The 26,742-nt window shown below is 36.8% G+C and overlaps 1 protein-coding gene across 2 annotated transcripts in view; it reads left to right on the top strand.

Moving 5' to 3' along the window:
* Positions 1-26,742, top strand: part of ADGRL4 (adhesion G protein-coupled receptor L4) — a 73,137-nt gene that overhangs the window by 37,676 nt on the left and 8,719 nt on the right. Inside the window, exons 3-13 of one of the 2 annotated variants that reach the window (XM_071750456.1) lie at positions 815-967; positions 6,935-7,090; positions 7,601-7,671; positions 9,215-9,388; positions 9,480-9,663; positions 11,823-11,939; positions 13,033-13,226; positions 14,489-14,659; positions 16,177-16,380; positions 17,326-17,546; positions 17,641-17,707. In XM_071750456.1, the coding sequence (XP_071606557.1) occupies positions 815-967; positions 6,935-7,090; positions 7,601-7,671; positions 9,215-9,388; positions 9,480-9,663; positions 11,823-11,939; positions 13,033-13,226; positions 14,489-14,659; positions 16,177-16,380; positions 17,326-17,546; positions 17,641-17,707 (1,712 nt within the window). Of the gene's footprint in view, positions 1-814; positions 968-1,539; positions 1,689-6,934; positions 7,091-7,600; positions 7,672-9,214; positions 9,389-9,479; positions 9,664-11,822; positions 11,940-13,032; positions 13,227-14,488; positions 14,660-16,176; positions 16,381-17,325; positions 17,547-17,640; positions 17,708-26,742 lie in introns of those variants that run through there. The other variant, XM_071750457.1, reaches the window with a different exon arrangement.

The raw sequence follows: 26,742 nt of genomic DNA, 5'->3' as shown, positions 1-26,742 counted from the left end.
TTCACTTGACCTTTGATCAATCTAGCTGTATCCCATGCTCACAATGTAGAGGCTCTGCAGAGAGGAAGTAGTCTTTAAAACTTGGTTATATATTTCCTTCTTCATGTAGCATTTGGGGCATGGGATTAGCCCTGTAAAATAGATCATTGAATTTTGCAGGTATAAAACTGATGACTTGCAGAGCAATTGTGCGGAGGTCAAGATCAAGCCATGAATCATGTTCATCTGTTTATTAAGATCTTTGGGATAACTAGAGAAAAAAACCAATATATTTGAAGACTCTGGTCAGCCAGTAGGACAGACTTTGTAAGTTTGTTGTATGGGACTGCTGAGAAGGTCTCCAAAATTAAAAACCTGGCAGTTTAGCAAAATTGATCCTTCCTTGGTGTAAGTGTATGAAATTGATTATTTGCTTTTGAGGTCTGTTTTCTATGATTCTGAATTCCCAGATGCATCCTCAGGGTGACTCTCTACCTGTACATTTTTGGGTAGCAAAAAATGTTATCAAATATAACCACTGCAGAACATTGCCTCAATCCTTTATTTCAGGCAGAATCCAATTAAACTATTTACTTCAGTATCACACTGGTTTTCTCATTTGTTGATTCACACAGGATGAGGGCAGAACAGTGCTGCTGAACACCTGATTACGTTATTTGCAATGGAAAAAATATATAGACAAACACGAAGAGTGCCAGCTCAGCATTCAAAAATGGCATGAATAAAATACTGGAGGCCAAATTAAGCTTTTACTTCACTGTTTTCTTCAGTCGGCAAATGCAAATATATTTCTCCATAATTTATGTCTTGACAGATGATAATGAGTGTGAAAATGCTACTCAGCTTTGTGGAGAGCACGCCAATTGCACAAACACGGTGGGAAGTTATTTCTGCATGTGTGCACCTGGTTTCAAATCCAGCAATGGTCAACAAACTTTTGTACCTAATGATGGAACCTCCTGTGTGGGTAAGTTATTAATGTCTGCCAGCTAGCTTTACATTGTCACTCTTATGTTATTGCTTCTGTTAATTATAGAAATCTAGCAAGATGCTTTCAGATTTGTGAAATTCGGTGTCAGGATAAAAAATTCCCACAGTTTGAACTGGTATAAATTTATTATTCCAGTTCACACCTGCAGTTCTCACTGATAACAGCAGCTGCCATTGCTTTCAGTAACACTTCAGTCTTGATTCTACTCACAATATTTTAATCCACATGTCACATTTTAGACAATTAATATATTGTTAAGGTAACACAGAAATCCCCAGTCTACCCAATTATGCACCTGTTTCACTGATCTGTGAGTAAGGTGGTTATATTCTTAAGAAAAAAAAAAAAAGAAGCAGAGTGACAAAGTATTCTGTGTTCAGGTCACCTGGGGCCAACGAAATTCACTATGTGTTTGACCTACTATGCTCAAGATATCTTTTGTTTGAGGGCTTTGGTTGGAATATTTTTGGTAACGTTTCAGGACTGATCAAAAGAAGCAATGAGCAAGATCAGAAGTTATCCTACCTCCTGTGCCATCCATCGGCCTCTGTTTTTGTAGCAGCTGGATGGAACATGTTCAAGATTACAGGGGAGGAGAAGTTCTCTGGAAAAATGTTATTTCTGAACAACTATGCAGCCCTTTAGAATTTCCTTTGAATGGAAGAACTGCAACTATTTCTCTTTTTTCAGACTCCTGGTAATTTTCTCTGTATGTTGCAACAGTTCTCAGGAAATGGGAAAATGAGAAATAAATCTATTGCCCTTTACACCTTTATGCTGACTGTGTCTCATTCTAGATATGTCTCGTGTGAACTTGTGAGTGCTGACAACCTCTCTTCGTACTGCTTTTAATATCTGCAGAATGGCTGCATATTAAGCCAGAAAGTGATCTAATCAACATTTCTTGCCCATTGCTAACATCCATCTAAAAGAGCTCTGCTTTATCCAGCCACTGTGAATTGTTCTTAAATTAGCTGGGACTGAGACTTAGCACATTGAGCTGTAAATATTCTCACAGTTTCTGGTCAAGGCTTTGATTTTTACATTATGACATTTCCTCAGCTTCAGAAGTTTTGTCTTCAAAGTTATTCTGACTGTTCTTGTATCAGTTTAACTTTCTACCATTAGCTTGTTAATTTCTTTTTTTTTTTTTTTTTCCTTTTCTTTACTGGGTAGACTGATCTTTTTTTATCCTCTACTGAAAAGTTTACCACTTTTCATCTCCTTTTTGCAAATCCATATGGGAGTAGCTGAACACTTTCAAAACCCACACTGAAATAAAGTATTACCTGTGGGCACCTTTTCTCATTAAACAATGTACCAAGCAGTGAGTCCTAAAGACAACCTTTTGACCCACAATTAAGTTTCTACTTTATCTATCATGGAAACCATAATTAGGGTATTTTATACCCGATGGATCTGGTGCTACAAATAGCAGATATAACTTGCACACAAGCAACTGACAGTAGTGAGTTCAGGGTGTATGATACACAACTGAAGCCACCACCAAATTGTAAAGACAGTGCAATTTGGAGGATGGACCTACCAAGTATCCATTCTACACATGTTTATAGGGCCCCCAAATCTTTCCTGATTCTGCAAACTCATAAGATTTCTTTTAAATATATATGTAAAATGGATATAGCAGTAGCTTTAAAAATGCATTTTGGAGAATATGCCATTATGCAGCCTATATGTTTATAATAAAATCACACCAAACCTGCCTGGAGTTCCCAGTGGTGCAAGTGTGGTGCATCACCATGTGTGTAAGTCCATGTGCACGCACATGTGCATTCCTACTCTCTTTTGATACTCTATTAAACTTTTGAATACACAGTGTTTACCGTTCTTGAGGCAGTGGCTCAAGAGAAAACTTGGCTTTCTGAAATGTCAGTTCACACTTAATCCAACCAGAATGTTGAGTTTTGAGCTGAGAGTGAGCAGTATCAGACAGAACTGGTAAAGACATGACAATGAAACATGCAGGTAGAGGAGGAACTGAAAGGTAGGAAGGGAAAGAGAAAAAAAGAAAAGGAGAAAGAAAGTGGAGAAGAGGAAAAGAGGAATGCAGAGCTACAATATTTCTGAGGATGACATTTTTCTGCTGTCCTGACTGTGAGCTATTAAAATCCTTTTACTGTGTAAAAGCCAGGTTTTTTTCCTTAGACTTCACATTTTTATTGAATGTTCAACTGCAGATAAAAAGGTGAAATTTAAACCTACTTTTTTCACCCCGGTCAACAGAGTGAAAAATGGCCATCTGTAAAATGAAAGTGCCATCTGTGCTACTTTGCCTTTTCCAGGAACATGCTATTAGTTTTCTTCAGGTTTTTCTCAGCTTCTTCTGAGAGTCCTGGTAAAGCATCCTTTCTCCATTGCATCTTTGTCTGTGACAAGGGAGCTGGTGAGCAGATGGGTTAGGGCATTATGCTGCATTGCTAACTTTTCTTTTACTTGTGCCATTCATAGGCTTTTTCATTTTTACTTTATGTCTGCTGCTGCCTTCCACAGTATGGCGACACGGGGAGGGAGCATCTAGTCCTTTGCAATTGGACTTCTCAATCACTTGCGAGCTACTAATAAGCAGAAGGTATAATGTAGACATCAAGCTGTCTTGACTGACTGGTGAAGAATCAAAGAGATGTAGGTACAATCCAGTAATTGGCAAGACTGAACATAATAACTGTTCTCAGCACTTTTAATTTAATTGGAATTTCCTTGCCTGCTGCAGTAAATGAGGAGTGACAGAGCACAGAAATAAAATAAAAGGTTATAAATCTATTTTCACAGTAGCCTAAGTGGTGTTGGTGATACTATTTTTCTGATTGGAGCCATTATAAAAGCTTCAAAATTCAGCTTCAGGATTTGTTTTGAATATTTACTAAAAGACCAGGGCATTTTGCAGAGCTATGGCAAATGCTCTTCCATTAAAAAGCCACTGTTCTTTAACCTTTGCTCAGGAATGCTGTCTGTGAAGACTCCTCACACAAGCCTTGGCAGCCCAGTCCAGCTCCCACAGCAGATCAATGAGGATGGTGTGAGATGCTTGCCCCAAAGCTCCAGCAAAGCTGGATTGCTGAAAGCACTGGCAGGCTGTCTGTGTGTGGTCCAACAGTTGCATATTCAGTTAAAAAGGCATAAATACAAAATATAAAGAAACAAAAAGCTACAGCTACTGCACACTGTATTTCAAAGAAAGAACTTAAAACCCAGCATTCTTGCAACTGTCACAAATTGTTGTCTGCTCATGACAATCTTTTTGATTCAAAAGAGATACGAAGCTGTTAAGTACCTTGCAAGATCAGGCATATTGGCTTTTAATGTTGTCATCCAGATTTTTTTTCTCCAGGAAACAGTAAATTAGATAGGCGGGGTATGGGCTCATTCCATATGGATAACTGAAATGCAGAAAGTCTATTTGCATATACTCAACAGGGGGTCACTATCAGATTTTAAATAGCCATCCTGTTGCCAGAGGTGTGCCTTGGTGCTTGAGTTTCTGCTAATGTTTTGGGTAATCCTGACTCCTCATTAAAATCTTCATTATATTTAATATCTGACACAATTACAAAGAGAATAGGACTTTGTATGAATGCCCAATAATGACAAATAAATCATTTATCAAACTAATTTCATTAAAATCAATTTATCATAATAATTTTGAAACACGTATATTGGTAAATCATATGGAAATCTGATACTGGTAAACAGTAGTCTGGGAAGCATTCAAATGTTTATTTATTTATAAGTCATTGTAAGTTTTAGGAAAGGTCAGTTCCTGGTGTTTTAGCACTGCATTACAGGCTGAATATCTTGTTAAGATGTACACATCCTTCTTCAAGTACCTTCAAGGCCGAAGAAATCTTTGGTATAAGGTTGGTGTGTGTTCTTGTTATACAAACCAGTATTGTCATGCTTTTCACCCTTGCCAATTCAATTAATTTAAAGTTTGTGTCTTAAACGGAGTCATGCAACAGGGCACTGACAGGAACCCACTTGTTTCTGAAAGAGTTTTATAATTTACTGGTGTGAGAGGTTATTTAAATGTTGAGAGTAAGAACTTTAGCCTAATGTCTTTAAATGACAGCATTTAATTATGAGGTAGCCTGTGTGCAGCACTTCATCACTCTTTTCCCCCTCTTTTCTTCACTTTTGCCAGATGCAATGATGTGTAGTGCAGTTAGCTCCCTAGCTACGAGTACTGAGGATACAGAAACTTAGCAAATACAGATAATGCAAAGTTCAGCTCCTTGAAGAGTTTTGCAGTTTGGGGCATGAAATGTGGAAGCAATCTACTGCCCTAATGCAGATAATTATATTTTAACCTCATTCTTTAACCTTCAGAGCTTGTGCCAACCCATTCAAACACAGAAGGGCCTTAGGGGCTCTCTCTGGAGGGCAGAGGTGGTTACACTGGAGAGGGCAACTGTGCTTCCAGCCTCCCCTCTCCTTTCTACCAGTGCTGTGCTGGAGTCTGAGTGGCTTTTCAAATGGATGTTCTTTTACCATTATTAAGGAACACTATGAAGTTACCAAAAATGCAGTCTGAATAAATAGACAGCCCCCAGGTATCCTTGAGGCATCTTTCTGCATTCCCTAGATAGATCCACAGACATTCAGTACATTATTCTTCCACAATTTCCATTTCTTCAGCAATGTTATTTCACATACATTATTGCTCTTTTATTTACAGTCCTTTTTGAAAACTACCAAAAATTGTGTATCAAAATAAAAGTGAAAAAAAGGCTCCTCTACACTGATAATGCATTTCCAGCCCCCTCTAAGTGCTTTCTGTCTGTTCTTAAAACCTATCTGATTGCGCAAAGGCCTCCTATCAATTCAGATAGCTATTCTCTCCCACTAATCAGTTACTCAGTCCTCATTTTTCACCAATTTCTTTCCCAAATTCATTGTCATGCCAGTTTTTAACTTAGTTTGTCTTCCCCTCCAGTTCATCCATTCCCTTCTCTGCATTTACTGTCCGTCAATTCAGTTCCCAGCCTCTCAGACTGTTCCTTTAAAGCTGCTCATGTGTCACTTTATTTTCAGCTCTTTTCATCAGATATACCTGTCCCAAAGCTGTTCACTCTTTTCTCCTTTCCAGCACAGCATTTCACAGTCCATTACTTCATTCTTTAGAATTATTTGGTATTGTTCCCAGTTTACTTTCTCCTTTGAGTTATTTGATCTTTATCCTTAGCCAAGGAAATTATGCACAATAATCCCCACTTCAGCCAGGGAGTTACTACCCAGCCCTCCTAAACTGATCAATTCATGGATTCCGTTACCAAAATTAATCAGTTTTACTCTTGGACTGTGCCCCACCTTGTTACTGAACTTGTTACCGAACTTGTCTGCCTCATAGCAAATTATCTAGAAGCACAAAAGCCATTTTAGGCAAATGTAATTTAAATGTGGATTAAAAAAAAAATGCATGCAAGCACTTTAAAGGGCACAGTGCTTAAATCTTAGATTAATGAGATGGATAGAGTGATGCTTTTTAGCATATTTTAAAAGCCGTCACTTAAAAGAAAAGGCTGCCTTTTTCTTTCTCTTTTCTAACTGAATCGTAAAGCTGAGAAAATCTATTTAGTCTAATCTCTGGAAAATGGATTTCAGATGATTTGCATCATGCCAAGCATTTTGTTATTATAGAATTAATAGCTAAATGTGTAGTTTTAAAACATGAACAATGCAGTATTATATAGTAAGAAAAGTGGTGGTATAAAAATACGGTCAATTATGATTTATCTTTCTAATCCGTAAGTATTATAATTGGGAGGTGTTTTGCCATTAAGTTTGCCTTTTTAGTTTTTGCCTTTTTTATTCCATGAAACTGTATTATGAAAACGCTTGCAGTGTGCAGGGCTATTATCAACAAAGCAGCAAGGTGTTAGTCTGTAAATACTTAATAAAAAATTCAATTTCTCACGATATTTGCAGATGTAGATGAGTGCAGCAACGAAGGAACTGTAGCCTGTGGAGATCATGCAAAATGTGAAAACGTGGATGGAGGGTTTAACTGCTACTGTAAGGAAGGTTATCAACCATCCACAGGAAAATTGCGGTTTAAGCCAAATGATGGCACTTCCTGCCAAGGTACATGATATTATAAAGGTTTATGTGTTATTATAGAGCTACATCTTCTGAGAAACCTGCCGGTGCCTCTTTATCTTCAGTTAGATTAATCAGCAAGACATGAAAAAGGGGTGAGCAGCAGCATCTACGTTTCTTGAAAATAGAATCATTTCATAAATGTATTTTTGCTAACCACTGTGATGAGATCCATTTGAAATAATGGAGTTCTCAGAGCTTTACTCCTCTCTGAAAATTTGAGCTGCCTCTGAACTTCACGAGTGAAAGTCCCAAGGAAAGGGGCCAAACTCTTTACCTGGGTAAAGCAGAGGCTCACAGTTCAGTCCTGTGCTGTATCTTTGCCCAAGATTAAGTCTTAGTATATGAAGTTTGAGAATGGAGTTCTCCATCTCGTGTGTGAAAATTCAGAATGCTGGTGGTATGTGGGATTGCTTAGACAAGACCTATTCGAATGAGTGTATATTGAATACTAATTAAACTGTAATATGTAATTAGTTTCTTTAATTTCTACAGAAAATCCGAATGCCAAGTGTGAGTTATACAAAGACTGCATAGCTGAACATATTAACAGAACTTTAGCTGGTGTAAGTAGCACTGGTTTATAAATGAATTTCCAAATCCTTTAATTGTTTCTGTTTGAAACTGTTATTTCAGTTGTAATAGTTCTTAAGGAGCTTTTAACAGATGCTCGAAGCATACAATTGAACTTTAGCATGTTTACAGAAGTCCTTTTAATAATTTCAAATTATTTGAACTGGGTTGTGTGTTCAAATCATGATAATAACTTTCTGGGAATCTGAGTTCTGTTTCCAGCAAAGTGAGTCATGATGCATGAAAAATTCAGAAGTGTGGTAATCACTCAACTGTTTCTGCAATTTCTGAAGTTACACATTGCTGCATTTACTGGTGTGCAATTATTTGCTTGTTCAGAGTGAAAGGCAGCAAGATAGCTTACGATAGTAATGACAACCAGTGACAAAATACAAAATGGAGCAAAATCATCCTGGTATGCCAGTATGTTTACTTCTCAAAGAGTAGTAAGAACAGTGATACAGAATGTATAAACTTCAGGACTGTGGACTCAAGATGTTTTTCACCTGAAGCAGAGATTCCTGAAGCAAATTTAAAAATTATTAATTTAAATAATTTTTTTTTAAACTGGTTATGTTTGCATTTTGTATTAAGCAGTTTAATGAAGTTACAAGATCCAGAAAGATCCAGAAAGGCTTTTATTTACCTAGTGGAAGATATACATTGTGGTACCATACTTTCTACATTAATGTGCAATGTATTAAATTATTGTATTATTGTATACAAAATATTGTATTAAATATAATACATGCTTACCATGTACATGTGCAAAGACATGGTAAATGCCATGCAGGATCATAAGGAGAGATTTTATTTTTTTTAAAGTGAAGTCAAACTAAACAAAGTAATAAGTCAACATATCTCAACTTTATGTAATAACAGTGTTTTAGATTTTAGCCTATTTTTCAGCCTGTGTTGTTATTTTGTTCAGCTTCAGTGTAAGATGAAGTAAACCTCATAAAAGCTGTTCAGCAGCAGAGCCTACAGATTGTACAAAATCGTGTTGAGAGGCTTTTTGGTGGATAAAATCTCATTGAATTTCACTGTCATGAAGAATTCTTTTCTTACTGGGCCATGAGACTGAAACTTGCAATCTTAGTTTTCATCTCACCCTCTCTAGCCTATTACTTTTTAAACTAATTTGTTTTATGAAAGTGCAGTTAGCAGTTCATAAAGTAAAGCAGTGAAGGTGAAATTAGCAGTATGCTTTCACTGAACGACACGCTTTATAATTGACATTTGAAAAAAACCCCACAAAATATAGAAATAGTGCCCATCTACTCCCACCTGTTCACCTAAAACTGAGATTTTCAGTCAACTGAGTAACCATATCATTGAGATTTTACTATTTTTGTGTAGCATTTTCTAGTTCATTTTGAAGCACTAGGATAAACTGAGCTACAACATCAAAAAAAAAAAAAAAAAAAAAAAAATTAGCAGAAGCACAGAATGCAGTCCTTTACTTTGAGTTTGCTTTAACTTGCACAAATGGGACTTTACCAGTTTCATTAAGATGCGAGTTCTTGTGTTTTTCAGATTAGTCATTTAAAAACACCTCTGGAGATGCTGCAAGAAATAAATAAGAATACTTTGGGACCGCTTTTACCTGTAGATGTGATTTCATATGTTGAAGCACTATCTTATTCATCCCTGAATACCCCACATTACTCTGTCTCTGACAACGAAGCTCTTCGTAATGCAACCATTAATGTGAGTGGATCAAGACTTAAAGTTGTGGGGGTTTTCTTGCTTTACAAATAATGTAGGGCTCTTTTGCTTAAAAACATTCTTTTCCTTACAGGTCTTTGTAAACACTGTGAACAATTTTTTACAAAAAGACAAAATCACAGTCTGGGAAGCTCTTCCTGCAGATAACCAAAGGCAGAGCCTGACTAAGCTGCTGCACACTGCAGAAAAAGCAACGCTTCTCATGTCACAGAACTTCAAAAAGACAACACAGCTAGATGCTAATGCAAGTGATATAGGTAAGATAAAGAAAATTAATCTCAGGTATACTTTAGATGTGGAGTACACTGAGGATTTTTTCAGCACAGTTATGAAGATTAGAAATGGTGTTGTGTGAAATGCACAGGTGTTAATTTGGATGAGTTTCATCACTAACACCTGACTTTCAGTGTAGGTATCATCATTTTCAAAGATCGAACATTTGAGCCCAGAGCCCAGGAAAAACTTGAGTGGCTGTGAGAATTTGTACTTTTAGAGTGACTTTCAGTCTGTCTGTTATAGTCACAGTCACAGTGAATCTGGATGCATCTTGTTTGCACAAAATTACCCTATGCATTTTATATGCATACAAGCACCAGTGGGATGAAACTTGGATTTGTTCTATACAGATTTTTTTACTCTTTTTGGTTCAAGGAAGGTATTTGTAACTCAGCTTTGTATAAGGATTGTATCTTGTGAGTCTGATATGACATTGTTTTATTTTCAGAGAAATTTCTCATTTTCAGAGGAATTTTAGAGAATTGGTTAGTTTCAGCTGTGCCATTTTGCTCTCCTGCCTTGCCTCTGTGTGCCTTGCCAATTCCTGATTTTCCTATGGTAATAATAGTTTTACCATTCCTTCCATGGATCAAGGCTAATGCCAGCTGCTTTTGCAAATCCTAATAAGGAATTGTTTATTTCTTTGGCATTGGCCACTTATTTTTGTTTTTCTAAGTGTACTCAAACTGTGTGAGATCTGATTTCTTATTTTAAATTCAGCACAGTCCTTCAGTGCCTCTTACTGGCTCATCTTATAAAATGAGATGAGAAAGATTCCTCCTTTGGTCCTGAGGCAGGTCAAACCACCTGTTCTTCCCTCACCTTTTTTAAAATAAACTAGCAAAGGTGATGAAAAGATAGGGGTTTGTCCAATGATATAAACTCTGTAGAAGCATAATTCTGTTAGCGCAGAGCACCTCTGGATGTGTGGCAGATCTGAAGTGCATCAAGGAGCTGGCTCTAAAGCCTTCTCCCACAGCTGAGAGCAAAGGCTCTTGGGGCCACAAGGTTTGGGTGAATGCTCTGGTGGCATCAGTGTGGTCATCAGTTAGTAAAAACAAAAAAACTGATAAAGAGAATTGAAAGGAGTTTCCGTGTTGGAAGACTGGTAATTTTTTTGCTTTCTTTTCTTCCAAAATAGGAAATTCTGTGAACTCATTTCAAAGCTGATCCCAAACACTACATTTTTTAGTTATTGATACTCAGCAAGAATACATTTTCTACAGGGCTTGCACATGCCCCATATATCTATTCTGGGACAAGACCCACAGTATTATCCCTCTCTTTCCACTGCTTATTATGTTGCAAGCTCTTGAGCTACAAGCTTCTGAAAACTCCAGCCACAGAAAACATCCTTACATCCTGACAAACATTTTCTGACAGCTGGTCTATTGAATAGCTCATATTATTTTTGTGTGCTGTGCTATAAGCAATGCAGATGGTCTAGCTTGGTGATATTCCTCTATCAGTTCAAATTTTAGATTTGTTTGTTGTTGTTTTGGTTTGCTTTAAAAAAAGGCTTGATTGACTTTTTTTTTATTCCCATCCTGAGTGATGGAAACTCAGCTCTGTAATGAACCAAGTAAAGAGCTCAATGTCCTCTAATGTAGTTTTTGTCCTAAGGGGTGATACTTGTTTGCTTTTTGACAAGACACATCATTATTTCATGGTGCAATGTGCATTTGGTAGTATGGATAGATAACTATAAAATATATACTTTTCAAAAATTGGCTTTTATCAAATATTACTATTCAGTAGAGAATTTAATGCTTTGCTTTTTATAATTGTGATTTGTGGTCCTTCTCAGAAATGCATTTTTAATAAAGCAATAGCTCTTTCTAAAGTAATCTACATTATTCTTTCCAGTGCCTAATTTAATGCAAGATAAATAAAACACTATATTTTTCATGAAAAGAGTAAAAAGCATGAAAGCAAAATGTATGCATGAAAATAACAAAAGACAGAGGTTTAAGCAAACATGCTATATTAATAGCATTTTTCTTTAAATATTTGGCACAATGGTAAATTCTTAAAATTCACAGTAATTATGCAATCCAATAGCACATTTATTAACCCAACTGTAAATTATGGTAAACCATAGCGAAGCTGTGATTTTTACAGTATTTTTCTTCCTTTGCAGCACTCAAGGTTTTTGCCTTTGATTCACATCACATGAAACACATTCACCCTCATGTTTACACGGGGGGAGATTACATAAAGATCTCTCCAAAGAAGAGAGAGGAGTCTTACCCTAATGGTAAGAAAAAAATCTTAGAGCATATGTGGGTTCACAAACACCTGGGGTACATTTGTACCCACTCATAAATAACCAAGTGTGCAGTTTACCAGTACTGAGCTTCAGCCCTGCTAACTATAGATGGTAGAGGTCAAGGTATTTTTATAACTGTCTCACCCATTAATTGACTCAAGATTGATATTTCTAACATTTTCAGTGGTCCAGTGAGTATCCAGTTAATTATAAAACTTAGAAGCCTGAGTATTTTCCTTTTGTCGACAACAGATCTGTAGTGTGACTGGACAGGCCCCTTCAGCTCTCTGTGTCAGTCCTCCAAAAATTGGTGCATTTTTTTTAGTTAGAGAGCAGCTCACTGGGGCAAAACAATATATTCTTCAATACTGAAGCTATCAGGGCCTAGATCTCATCTTGGACCTAAGTCCTAGAGATATGGTTTCCAACTACTGTCATCATTAAAAATAAATAAATGTGCTTAAACATTCCTGGAACTAAACCACCTAACCATTAAAAACATAGAAAATATTTAAGTCTTAATCTTCCAGCTGATGTGAATCTCATCATCTGTCAGTTCCTAAAATTTTGGTTTATCTTGGTAGCAGGAAACAAAAGCACATTTCTTTAAATCAGGACTGCATCCTAAAATACCTTTTGCTATATCCCTATGTGTCTTCTATCCTGGCTCCACTGTGATGGAAGCCAAAGCAAGCCATGCACTTCAGAAAGGCCCCAGTATTTACCCCATTTCTGAGCCATTGTAGTTTATGAGACTTGACACCACAGATGAAGTCAAATGCAGAACAGCAACAAGCATATATTACTCCAGTAAAATATATATATATGCATATATCTAATTAGCATCTCCAATGCAAATACACATTTTTATTTCTAATGGCAGTTACGTTGTTTTAAATAAAGCTATATTTCATTATCTCTAAAGCACTTTTATAAGTATTCTGAAAATATTCCATCTGTTTTGCATATTTTATGCAATAGCAGTAATAATGTTGATTGTTTATTGTTTCCTTAATGTCTTCAATTTTGTTCCTCTATAAAAGAACCACAAACTACTAAGCATGGTCTGTTTTATTGATAGGCACTGTTGCAGTTGTCTTTCTGCGGTATAGCAATATTGGTTCTTTGCTTTCATCACCTAAAAACCACTCCTCAAAAGATACTTCAGAGCAGAGACAGACAGTAAGCTCATCAGTTATAGCTGTTGCAATTAGCTCAAATCCACCTACACTCTATGAGCTTGAGAAAATAACATTTACCTTAAAGTATGCCAAGGTAAGGTTGTTTTTTTTATTATTATCAACATATCAAATATAACAAAACAATAGCTGATTATTTTGTATAATGTAACCACACCTCCAGTGTGTATAGAGATATAATTATGTTGTTTGTTGGTGTGAGTTTAATCGTATTAGAGAAATAAATTACAACCCTCAATATGACATCCTAAGTGCAATATACTAAATATGATACAGCAGAAAAGTGCTATGGATCTAAAGCAAGGGCAACAATGCCATCTGTGCTGGGTTGCAGTATCAATACACAGTAGGTGTCTGAACCAGAGAACACTACAGTATCCTGACTATTCTGTATTTAGGTGGATTTTTCTGAAAATTTATCAGATGGTTAAAAAAAACCACACTAAAAAATGAAGAAATGCTTCAAAGTTAATGCAAAAAGTTGACCTGTAGCTAGGAGTTAAGAGGAGAATCTATAGTATAGCAAATGGATTACTTCTGAAACCTGACCACAGTCATTTAAAACTGAGTTTTACTTCCAGTTTATTTTGATTTTGCTGACTGCCTTTGTATATCAATAATCATCTTACAGGTACAAAGAATTATCAGACGTGTAACAAGAAAGTGAGACTCTAGTGAGTCTAGATGTTAACCTTGGTCATGCAGCTGGTAGTAAAATTGTTACTTGCCTTCTAATTTTTGAACTAGAGATCACCTTTATAAAAATTTGCATGAATTTAGTCAGCATGTAGTACAGTGGGGATGTTATCTTTGACTGGTGTTAGTAAGCACTAACTGCAATAAATAATACTAATGGACCTACTCATCTCTGTCATTACACCTGATTTGGCAGGTGTGACATGACCCTGGCTTTCTCCCAGATTACTTTGTAAAATGCACAGAATAGTCTCAGTTTTTGAACTGCTCCTCTGGAAGGAGCTATGAGCAAGACAAGCAATGTGGCTGTAACCTTGGAGTTTAGTCCATATTCAGCAGGTGCAGGGCTATATGTAACAACATTTTCAGTAGGTAAAAACTCCAATACTTTTGCAAGTGCCAGAAGGGTTCCGTAATCTGATTATCCTGCATGTTTGGCGGGGTGGGGATAAAATGCTTCCATCCCTGACTATGTTTTAATTGCTTGGAATAGGCCTTGCAGAATGTGCTTTTTTTTCCTTCCCAACCTTCCAATGGTAACAAACAATTTTTAATGAGTTGCTCTGGCTAATGTAAGAAAGGTCTCTTGATAGGAGAGATCCTGCCTTTTGCCATCAGTGAAACATCTTGTTTCCGTTCCAGACTGCGGATAAAGATATTAAATGTGCATTTTGGAACTACTCATCAGACACAATGAATGGCAACTGGGCTACAGAAGGCTGTGAGCTGACACATTCCAACTCCACTCATATCTCATGCAAATGTAATCATCTGACTCATTTTGCAGTTCTGATGTCCTCAGGTGGCTCTGTTGTAAGTGCTATTTTAATTTAGTGTTTTACCTGATACCTTCTCTTGTCTTCACTCCTTATGTTTCTATTTCAGTGCAACTTGCATATTTTCCCCCTTTAAGGTTGTCTCTTGTTTTCGTTCAGCAAACACACAATTTATTGTGCACAGAGCAAACAAAATTCCTCCCATATGCATCTGAATTTCCGTATGTCCTTTCTGCAGTATTACAGAGCAGTGATGCAGGAAAGTATCTTGTTCCAAATACACAGTCTGTTGTGCTTATTTTTGCTGCATTGCTTTTAATTTTAAATTCCACTTTAAGACTGCTGTGGGATTTATCTGGCATTCTTTGGTGGTCAGTAACCATATGGCCCGCAATTTCTCTCCCACAACACTTTGCCACCCATTTGTCTGACCTTGGCATCTAAAAGTCTGCTTTAAATTCTCTCCTGAGAGTTTGCAGCAGCATAATCAATCTTAAGTTTATGACTATTAAACATGGACACTCACGACCAACATAAAATCATGAGTGTGACCACTCACTTTATGTCCCCCTAAATGTTAAGAGGCCCCATAGATTTCCAGGGTCTAAGTGAGGATCTGCAGGAGCTCAGGTCTTGCCTCAGGAGGCAGCTTTATAAGGTATCAGAACTGACAGCAAGCAGAATATTAGCATGAATATACCGTATTGAGACAGTTCTCTCACACTGTGAATTTCATGCTGATAGAGGCTGTTTCCTGCTTGCTAAATAGCATCCTGAGTCTTCAGTTCAGATTTAAAACCTTTGCAGGTACTTATATAGTTATTTTGAAAAGGAAAGCTGGGAGGAGAATAATTTCTGGTCCTTTATTTAGAAAAAAAAAACACTTTGATACATTTTATGGTCAGCTGAACACTATCCTTATGCTGATGCACAGTCATGTATTATGTATTTCAGAGACTCTTTGTGCAAATACCAAGCAGCAAATGTAACCATGTTCCTATACAGAAAATATTCACATCCAAAATTAAAATAGCCTGTGTTTCTTTGGAGAATGTTCATGTTGCATATCTGGAATAGCATTTGTTTGAAGTGATTGTTATTTCAGAGTCTTGGTTTGGTGATGTTGCAAATTCAGTACGATGGTTATTCAATTTTGCTTATCTAAGTCACTGCTGTGATAAGTCTTTTTATTTTGAAAATGTTTGTGTCATATTAATACATGTCCTACTGCCAGTGTATTTGTCATTTGCTAAAGCGATCTGACTTTTAAAATCATGAGGAGATACTGATGTTAATGAAAAGTTTTATTAAGAAATATCAGAAAATGCAAGAGCAGAAATGTATACAATTCATTACTAATTTCCCCTGGAGTTCTATCTTCTAACAAAAAACCAATACTTTTTGTATTATCCAAAGTGTACACTTGCATTGAAACTCTGCAAACAGTTTTTATTAATATTTTGTACAAAAAAAAAACCTGTATTATAGTATGGAGTATTTCTTGAGAAAGTACAATGCTATTCTTTTAAATATTATATTATAATTTTCCCCCAGGGTGTTACAAATTATAACATTCTTACAAGAATCACTCAGCTAGGAATAATTATTTCGTTGATTTGCCTCTCCATGTGCATTTTTACATTCTGGTTCTTCAGTGAAATTCAAAGCACTAGAACGACAATTCACAAAAACCTCTGCTGCAGCCTTTTCCTGGCAGAACTTATTTTTCTGATTGGAATTAATATGAACAATAATAAGGTGGGTAGTTTTCACTTATATCTTGATTTTTTGTTGTACAGTAAAGAGATGATCTTTCATCTACTTCCACTATTTCCTAATATCAGTATGAATATTTTAGTGACACTGACTTCCCAGGCTAGTAACAGGAAATATAAAAAGGATATTTAAAGAAGTGGGGCCTTCATCTGAGCTGGTGCATACTGACTTTGCTCCACGGGTTTCATTTAACCAAGACTTCAGTCTCAATGTGTTTAACATTTTCACTTTTCACATCTGTTTGGATGCTTCACAAAGCCACGTTGATGGAAATTTTCCCCTGAAAGCTGCAGTCTCAATCTGGCATTTAAGATACTGTGCTTTAGGCTGGAGCACCCCTTTCCCTTCTACATGCCACATCTTGACCCATTCCTCTTACTTTTCATTTTAATTGGGCTGTTGATTCTTGGATCTCATATTAGTTTTAGGAAATTAAATTATGTATAAATTATAAAAAAACCCACCTCTGATATAAAGAGCTGAATAGAATTTAAAATGTCTTTAAAATATGATCTGTGATCCCTGGTGTAGCACTCCCGTACTGATTGATTTTACAGACACTTTGTAGTAAATGAAGTTATTTCAGAATTAATTCCTTGTAATGCCTAATTATATTTATTTTGAAATTATAAAAAAAACAACCCTTTCTATAGCTCAGGAAAGCATGTAGAGTACTCAGCTGTATCTGTGGGATCAACCTTGTTAATTCATTTACAGTTTTTCTGGAAAGATGTTCACCAATTTGAAAAGTTGAATGTTGTCCCTTTAACAAGTGTGCTCATGTGTATAGGCCAAGTTTCTGTCAATCAGCATTACATCTGGCTGCTGAGCCACCACTTTAGAATCACTAGCTTGCTGGGCATATGCTGTTAAATTGAGAGATTCATATTAATAGAATTATGACTCTTGCTTTCTCTGAATTTCTAGCTCTTCTGTTCAATTACTGCTGGATTACTCCATTATTTCCTTCTAGCTGCTTTTGCGTGGATGTGCATTGAAGGTATTCACCTCTACCTTATAGTTGTGGGAGTCATCTACAACAAGGGTTTCTTGCACAAGAATTTCTATGTCTTTGGCTATGTTAGTCCAGCTGTGGTTGTTGGAATCTCTGCTGCACTGGGATACAAGTACTATGGCACCACAGAAGTGTAAGTCACTGTTTCCATGTCCAAATCAACATATGTAAGGATGCAGTAGTCACAATTGCACATTTCAAGCCATTTTCTCCTGTTTACTTTTCAGATGTTGGCTCAGCACAAAGAATAACTTTATATGGAGTTTTATAGGACCAGCATGTCTAATAATTCTTGTAAGTATAATTTTCATTTTTTATCGTAGTACATAAAACTGATAATAAAAGATGTTTAATAATCACCCACCCATTGCCATCATAGCTGTGAGTGCTAATTATAGGGTAGAATTGGCTAATTTAGACCTTTTTATAGTGTATCTAAATTATTTATATGCTGTACATCTGAATACTTTATTAGCCTAAAAAATTAATGTTCTACAAAAAAAGCTCAATATAAGATCTTTTTTTCTTACTTGCTTGCTTTCTTTTTACCCAGTGGTTTGAGAAATTCTTTGAAGCATTCCTGTTTTTTAAGAAGTAGCAACTTTGTGTGTTGTTGGCGTCTCAGCATGGCTCAGCAGGAGGTGTACACAGACACTACCCTAGCAGACAGATAATCTGGTTTTTCAGATGTTTTGTGACTTAATCTCTTATCAGTGATCGGTTGTCTTTGTAAGATTAGGCTGTCATCTTTATGGTTTTATCACTCGCGTGTACCCTGTCATCATCAAAGCCATTTTAAACTAAATTGCGACGTCAGAGAAAAGAACCCACTATTTCACATGGGCAGACAAGTCAAGTATTGATAGCCCTATTTCAGCTGTGAAGAGGGCCTTTTTAATTCTTATTGGAAATGGTTTCAAACCTGCAAATTTGCCAGGTATTATATGTTCCATTCTGAACTGAGGCATTTTTGGTGCCTCGGGAGCATTTCTAAGTGCTGTAAAGTTTAACAAACAATTCCAGCTGTAATGGGACATTACTGTGTGTGACTGGGCTGACAGCTATATGGCAATAGCTGGTGCTACAAGGAGAAGAAGGTACAATGGTGAGGCCTCTTGACATCTGTGGTCAACTCACTTACAACCCTTGGTTGTTTTTTAAACTTCTCGGTGATCACTCTGAGGGTTTGTAAAAAGGAAGAAGTGGTAGTGCCCAACACACACAAGATGAGAGTAAATCAGCTTTATTTCAATGCATTAGCCATTTCAAAGCTGATTAAAGCATCAGGTATATAGTTGGTCAAATTCCACCCCAATTTCTTACTGTAGATTAGGGATAAGCCGGGTGGGAGTAGTTGGCCAGATGTGACTGCAGAGTGATGCCTGCACATCTCACCCTCCTGGTGACCACACAGACCTCAAGAGATTCAGGGAACCATAGCTTCCCTTGGCTCAGTGCTTCTGGGTTCAGATGGGCCTGATGGCCAAGAAGGTACTTAGGTAAAACAAAATCATGGGGAGAGAACATCCTTTACTAGGAAATTCTTAAAATTCTAAGGTTTAAGTTGACAATTTCCTGTTTCCTCTTTGTGCCTTATCTCTTTCTTCCATGAAGGCAGCAGATGGGATTTTTTGTTGTTGTTGCTGTCATTCTGTTCCTCATCTGCCTTCAGGTGTAGATTTATGGGCACTGATGTATCACTGCACTGTTAGCACAGAAAAGCTGCATTATCAAAATCCCCCAAATTTATGCATCTGTAACCTTGTTTTTGCTTCTAGCTGAGCAGTGCCAGGTGCAGGATCTTAGGTACTCATTACAGAAGCAGATCAGGTCTGCAGTGGCTTTAATATGTCTAGCTGTCCACAGAGGCAAATGCTGCAAGATGGGCTCTATGGTCTATAACCATTCTTAAAGCAATCCAGATCTTCCATCAGTTTCTGAATATTCACAGAAAAAAGGGATGTGGTGGAAGTTGATATGGGTCCTATGTACCAGTGCAGCCCTATGTACGAGTGTAGCAGCCAGTTTCTTTTTTTATCTCCATCTCCTTTGCCTAAACAAAGCCACACAAAGGAGCTGTAGCTAGACAGCATATAGCCCTGTGGCTGTTTTGCTGGGTTTTGTGTGTTATGGAAGTAGTTTGTGATAACTTGTTTTCACCATATTTTGCATACCTTATTATTGTCTCTCAATAATCATGCACTACTAGACCTGGGAAGAAAGGCAAGGTGCTTTCAGCAAGCTGCTCTTTCTTCTATGTGACTCCTTTTTTTGAGCATTTGGGCAGTGTGTTTTGATGAGATGATAGCAAATTGAAGCCTGAACTGTGAGAGGGATCTTTTCAAAGAGTGCATGGAGTAGGTACTCTGTCTGGGTGCTCTGTCTGGGTAATTGTGTAAGGAAAATATGGAAAATCTTGTGAAAATGGACACTGACTCTAGAAGATGAAGTTGATGTTAGATGTCTGCACTCTGGCAGAAAAGTGCCATTCAGGAGGTCCTTTTAATTACAGAAGTTGACCTATTTTCAAGATTTCCATTCTGCCCACAGCCTATTAAAAAAAACAGACAAACAAACAAAAATTAAGGGCTCTGAAAGGAAAAATGTTTTTTTTTTTCTGGGATAACTAAATAGACAACCACAATCCTCATACATAAAGCTGCAAAATCTGGAAGCTTCGAGTTTGTTTAAACTGGAGCTTCATCTACTATTAATATGGAGTTTGTAGGTTTTCCAAGATAGCCTGGAGAGTTTGGATACCAAATCTCTGTAGAGCCATTCACCACAAATCTTAATCTTGCACGAAAACATTAAACCCACTGTCAGCACAAATGCCCATGAAGCCAAATGGTCCTTTCGGTTTCTGTGAATGGGGACCCAGGAGATTTGTGGTTTGGATTATCCTGCAAAATGCCTTTGAGACTGTATGGAAATGATGAGCAGAACTGATTCTGTACCAGTGGGTTTTCTGTCTCATCACGTGTTGTTTCAAACACATCCTTGGACTTCAAATCTGCAGAACAGAGTGAAGCATAGGGAACTCAAGTATTTATCAGTACAAACTAAGTTCTTCTCTGATTGCCTACACAACAACACTACTTCTGAAGGTGTTTGCTTGTTAATATTAAGATTGTATTAGAATTCTTAAGTGCAAAGCAATGGCCTTATTGATCCCATCTAAAAATTAGCATCATTATTATTAAATTGGTGACTGTACATGAAAAGGAGTGGGTCAGAAGCTCTTTACATGAAATTAGCAAAGAAAGGGCATTTTAAACCTTTGTAAAGCAAGCTGCAAACTGAAGATAATTTCTACAACTTAATTTTTCCTCCTAATACTTGTAATCTTTAGAACCACAATCATTTAACTAAAACTATGCAGTAGATTAGATCAAAGCATACAAGTTTGGAGAAATTATATATAACAAGAATTTAAACTTTTTAATAGAAAAATGAGTTTATCACAAGCTCTAAGTGACAAACGTTCACACACACCACAACCCATGCCTGATTGAGGCAAATACAAATAAAAGCTCCAGAGATAAAAGGTATGGGGAAAAAAATCCCTAGAACATTTTACTTTCTGTTGTATTACTCTCCTATAATAATAATGGCTCTGTAATAAAAAGTGTGTAAAAGACAAGGTAGTGTTTCTGCAGTTTTAATTGTCAGGTAATGTCATTCAAGAGCAAACTCCTTCCCAATGTGGTGGACAACTTCTATGTGGCTTTCCTCACCTCTGACATGACAGCTCACTCTGTGATGACTGGGAGCAGACCTATGTAAGGGCTTTATTCTGCATCACTGACATTTTTGGAAACTTTATCTTTTAACCTCTGTGGAGAGAGAATAAGTCTGTACCTATTTTGAGGGACAGCTATGTATTAGTTGTCCAACTGGCAGTAGAAATGTCATTTGGAACTGTTGGACAAAGACTATTACCTGGACTTACAAAAGCCTACAAGCCATTAAAAGGAAAATTTGGAAGAGAATCACTGCTACTCTGAGTGCATCTATAGGCAATCCTTATAGCTCTCTCACACAGCCTTCTTCAGTTGAATCTGTTCAGGTGAGCTTTATGTAACAAGTTCTAAGTCACCTGTGATAACAGGATTTGCATCTTTGCAATATTGACAGTCACACAGGATTGATTATGGTACTGACAGTCACTGCCACAGTAAACTGGCAGTGGGGAATATAAATTCCTCTGTGGGGAACCAGGACTCAGAGATGTGACACGCAGTGACAGTCACAAGTGTAATTTGCTATTTAATACCATCAGTCTACCAGTCTCTTTTTCTGAGACCACCTCTCTAATAATAAAATACAGGCTTGTTCTTTGCAGCTGGGACATTGCCAAAATTGAACATCATCCAAATAATCTTCTCTGTTGCTTTTACCCAAAAATCCTAGCACTGTGCAGTGAGGAGGTGGCTCCTGCGTGCTCTTCATTGTTTTACTCCCCTAATGTGTGTTTTCAGGGACTTTCCATGTATCTGGCTTGGCTTCAAGCTCCAGCTCCTTGAAACAATTGCTAATTGTAGTGTTTACAACTACAAAAATGGCTTGTAAATGGACCCTGCAATTTGCAGAGCATTCTTGTAAACTTGACTTGGAACACACAAATCAAGAATAGTTCTTGGGAGAGGTGTCCTCACAAAAGCCAAGTTCTTTTTATTAAGCATTGCTGTATGTAGTAAATGTAATGTATAATCAACTGTAAAACAAAAACATTCTCAGAACTGCAGTGTTGGATTAGCCATACTGGTTCTAACTTCCCGTGTATAAACGAATGGGTAAATGAATAAAATATACAGATTGTAGTTGCAAAATACAAAAAAATGACATTTGATTGATGAAAGCAGGCTAACAGTAGAGTAATGCTTTTCATTAAGGAACTGCCTGCATATTCATTAGAGCTAGTCAATTACTTTAAAAATATATTCATCAGATAATTTATTTGATGAATTTTACCATTATTTTTCAAATAATTTATTCAACAAAAAAGGTAAAATTAATGAAATACTGCATTCATCAACTCTTATTGGACGGCTCTAATACTTATTCAGTTCTGTACATTCAGGTTGATTCAGGATTAGTAATACTGCTGCAATCAATGCAGACAAATTTCCTGGCAAACCCATTACTCTGCTGTTTTCTCATATACTCACAGATTTCATGTACTTAATACTCTAATCTAGGCCATTCAAGCTGAACATCTTTCTTGTGGAGTTTAAAGTTTCACATTTCCTAGACTTCAACACTGAGCACGAGCTTGCAGTCCATTGGTCCCATTTAACAAAAGCAGCAAACAAGAAAAATAGGGGAAAAAAAACAGCCCCTCTGAGGATAATCACTCCACACTGATGTAATCAGGTACACTACTCTCTGGACTTCTTCACCCTGTTATGCCTGTTCATCAGTGAAGCTTCTTATGTTTTTTGCTCTTGATCATCTAAATAGTATTAGGAAAAAAAAAAAAAAAGCTATTTGACCTCTGACCTCCATCACAACAAACCATAATACCAACTCAATTTTTTTTTTTTTTTTTTTTTTTTTTTTTTTTGTGTGTGTGTGTGTGAATAATTATGCATTCTCTGGGTTTCTGTGCTTTTTTTCCCAAGAGGTCAGTAATGATAAATGCCTAGTTACATTTCTTAAATAGATTAAAAAAAAAGTATTTTTTCTACCATTTACTGTGCATTTTTTGGAAAACATCTGTTTTAAACATTTTTTTATATCTACTCTTGTTCCTCAGTCTGCCTTTTTAGTGGAAATAAATTTCCTACAGGGACTAGCAATGGCTTTTTTATTCCTTATGAAAGAATGATTGTCCCTTTTTCATTAGCCCCTCTGTGGCTTCAGTTAAAGTTGTCTCTGTTGCATTTCTTATGCCATTGTGGGTAAAGTGGAGATAACTAATTACGTTTTAGCATTAAAGACAGAGTCTGCAACTTTGGCTGAAACAGATCAGTTCAAACTGTGATACCTGCTTTGCTAACTAATCCCTGAGTCCACAAGTACTTGCCCTGTTGAGTGGACAGGACCAGCTTTGATATCTAAGCCAGAGTTTCCATACTGCCATACCCAATGGTCGTGGTTTCTCAGGACAACCAGAGCTTTCAAGTGTAATGAAGGTTCTTTCTTCCTTCCCTCTGTCATTGAAGTCTTTGTTCTAAACTCCCTTGGAAATACTTGGAAAAAGAGGCCATGGCCTTTAGTCTGCAACATGAAAATTACTTGCTCTATGCTTTTACATAGAAGCAAAACCATCACATAAAACTCCAAGATCCTTTAAAGATGTTCCATATAATTAATTTTTTTTTTAAATCAGTTTAGCTAGTAGTGTTATAAGAAAAAGCATGGGAGAAAGATCTCCCTCAGGCTCACAGAAAGTTCCTTAGACTTGAAAAGTCAGGTGTTCCTCTGTCAGCAGGAGTGAAGGAAGCAGGCACAGCAGGTGAGGGAGTGCAAGTGGATGCCAAGGGAAGAGCACCCACAGGTCCCAGCTGGCCGTGCAGGTTTTCTGAGGTATCCCACAGCTTGGTGCAGGTCAATGTCCCAGACATCAATCTTTTCTAACAAGATCTGGATCTAGTTGGGCTAATGTTTATGGCTGAGGTCAGATGCAGCTCTATTGATTCATCTGTCCTGCCCTTGGCTGCAGAACTGAGGCTAAATAAAAATACATAAGTCAGTATGAGTTTGCTTTGCAGTCTAATAAGAAACAGCATTGAATCCAGAAGTCTGACAATCATCAGAGTCTACTCTGATGGAAGATACAGGAACGCTATATATCTGTCTGTATGTATGTCTGTCCATTTACAGTTTGCTATACCTGATCCAAAAATATAAAGGATATTCAGTTTAAAACTTATCTTGATGTGTGTAAAAGAACAACGCTGACGTATGGATATATAAAGAGCAACCTAATTTAGCCATGTTTTAATGTTTAGACCAAGCGAAATTACTACCCTCATAGAATCATGAAATTCTAATTCTGCATTATTGGAAATATTTCCCAAAAATATAGCCTAAAGAGGGTCTGCTAATGTTTTTTTTACATTTTCTATTCCCAGATAAGACTGCTGTTGTATACCTACAGCATTCAAGAAAGTATATTCACTGGGGACATGCTAATGAGAGAAATCAGTCAGGAGACAAACCCAGACTGTTTGACTACCAGCTTGTGTCCAATTTTATGCAATTAATATGGCATTCATTTTCGTTTTGAAGCTTAAACTGTTGTATTGTTAATAGCTTAATTCTGTTCTCCTCTGACTGAAATAACGATGACCCACTGAATGTTGTCATTTTACCCAGCTATTAGCCATACAGCTAGAGAAACAAAATGTATTGCTCTCTGTGGCAGAATTCAGACCATCACAACCTCATTAATTCAAACACTTATAATGAGGGTCATTGTAAAGACTGATACAGATACAGCCGCTCTGAACTTCAGACATTTTTTGAAAGAGTCAGATTCAATATGATATATGTAAAAAATTCAAGTACATGCCTAAGAGAGCAGCAGGAGAATTTTCTCATTCTTTTTTGTGAGATCTGACATCAGCATATAGATGGTTTCATCAATTATTGAGACAGAGACTAAGAAAGGAAAAGGGAATGATTTGGGGGGGTTCATTTTTGAAGTTTGAATATGAAGTGCTCAGACTGAATCGGAACTAGTTTGTCTGAATCTTTAGACTTAGCTGCCTCTTTCTTAAACCTTTTCTTTTTTGTTACACAGAGAACCTTAAAAGGATGGTATTTGAAGTGCTTTAATAATTTTTGAAAGGCTGAAGTGTATAATTTACAGAAGGATATAATATATTAAATTAGCAATTCCTTTTTGATTCTTTAAATACATGTGTATCAGAAATAGCCTCAGAAACTCTGTCTCATACTAAACAATTACTGCACTGTTCAAAAAAAAAAAAAAAAAAAAAGAACAATCTAGGCTGGGATGAAGGAGATCAGTGTCTCCCTTCTCCAGTGAATATTATTTATATGTCATGGAACAGATCCAGCAGGGCTGATGGAGCAATAGCAATGGATATCTAGTACAGAGCCAGGAGAAAATAAGGGTCATGGCCTAATCTGAATAGTAAGAACAACAGAAAGTTATGGATAAATGCCCTGTCCACAGGGATTTTTATTGTTCAGGAGTTTCAATCAGAAAAGCTATACTAGACAGGAAGCCTTTCCTGGTGAAAGTAGAGTCTAAAACAGTGACTGTCTTTTAGTGTTAATGAACTGACATTTTTCAACAAAAAAAACGCTGTACAAAATTTTCCTGAAGAATTCCTCTTGTCCTGATCTGTTTCATGTTACCAGATGTCCAGTTGCTAACTGAGCTATCGCCATGAAAGATGGACTATTTCCCTCTGAGCTTTCAAGTGCTCTTTTGTCTTCCTTTAAGAAAGGGAGGGGAGAGGAAGAAAAAAAGATTTCTTAGTTGCAAAATTTGACAGCTGTCAGATACCTTGATGGGGCAAAATGATGATACATCACTTCACTCAGTATCTTACAATTTAATTGTAATTAATTATGAGAGAAACTACAACTCTTCAACATGAGTGCAAATATTTTTATTTGCAAGCAGATGTTTTGCATGCTTTATTAAATTTTGTGTATTTCATACCATTCAGTGCTCAACTAAAAATAATTATAATTCTGTACCTACACAGAGAGTGCTTCATGCAGTGTGAATCCCTAACATCGTATTTACTGGAGGATAGACCATTATGTTACTCTTCCAGTATTCTAGTGTGTATATATATATATATATTCCAGTATTTTAATACACACATTTAGCAGTGGAAATAAGGACCTATTTTAAATATAGCAGTTGCTAAGCAATGTGCTATTAGCAGAACTCCAACAGCTTGGAACATTTAGCATTTTAGGACCTTCATACTTATTTTGATATTATTACTTAGTTTTCAATATACAGTTAGTAATCAACAGGAAGTTTGTAATTTGCTTAGACAATAGATGAGGTTGTTTCTCAGTGCCTTTCTCAGTCTCCATCTTGGGAAAAAGAACTGAGGAAATATTATGTCTTGATGTGCATACAACTCTTGTGTTGGGGATGGGTGACGTTCTCCTGCTGTGGTCCCACAACTGCAGGGAGTACCAGTCAAAGCAGCAGTGTCTTGCACTACCCATGTCCACTGCTGGGAAGTTTTCCTTCATTACAAAAGCCTATGCAGGAATACTCTGTTTAGTTAGCCCTGGTGGTATTGAGGCAGAGGGAGGAAGGCATCTGTAAAGAGATTTACAGAGCCATCAGAGCTCTAGGTGGAAGTAGGTTAACCACCACCACT

Source organism: Heliangelus exortis, chromosome 8 (genome assembly GCF_036169615.1).
Source record: "Heliangelus exortis chromosome 8, bHelExo1.hap1, whole genome shotgun sequence".
Taxonomy (NCBI): domain Eukaryota; kingdom Metazoa; phylum Chordata; class Aves; order Apodiformes; family Trochilidae; genus Heliangelus; species Heliangelus exortis.
This window is presented reverse-complemented; position numbering and strand designations above follow the sequence as displayed.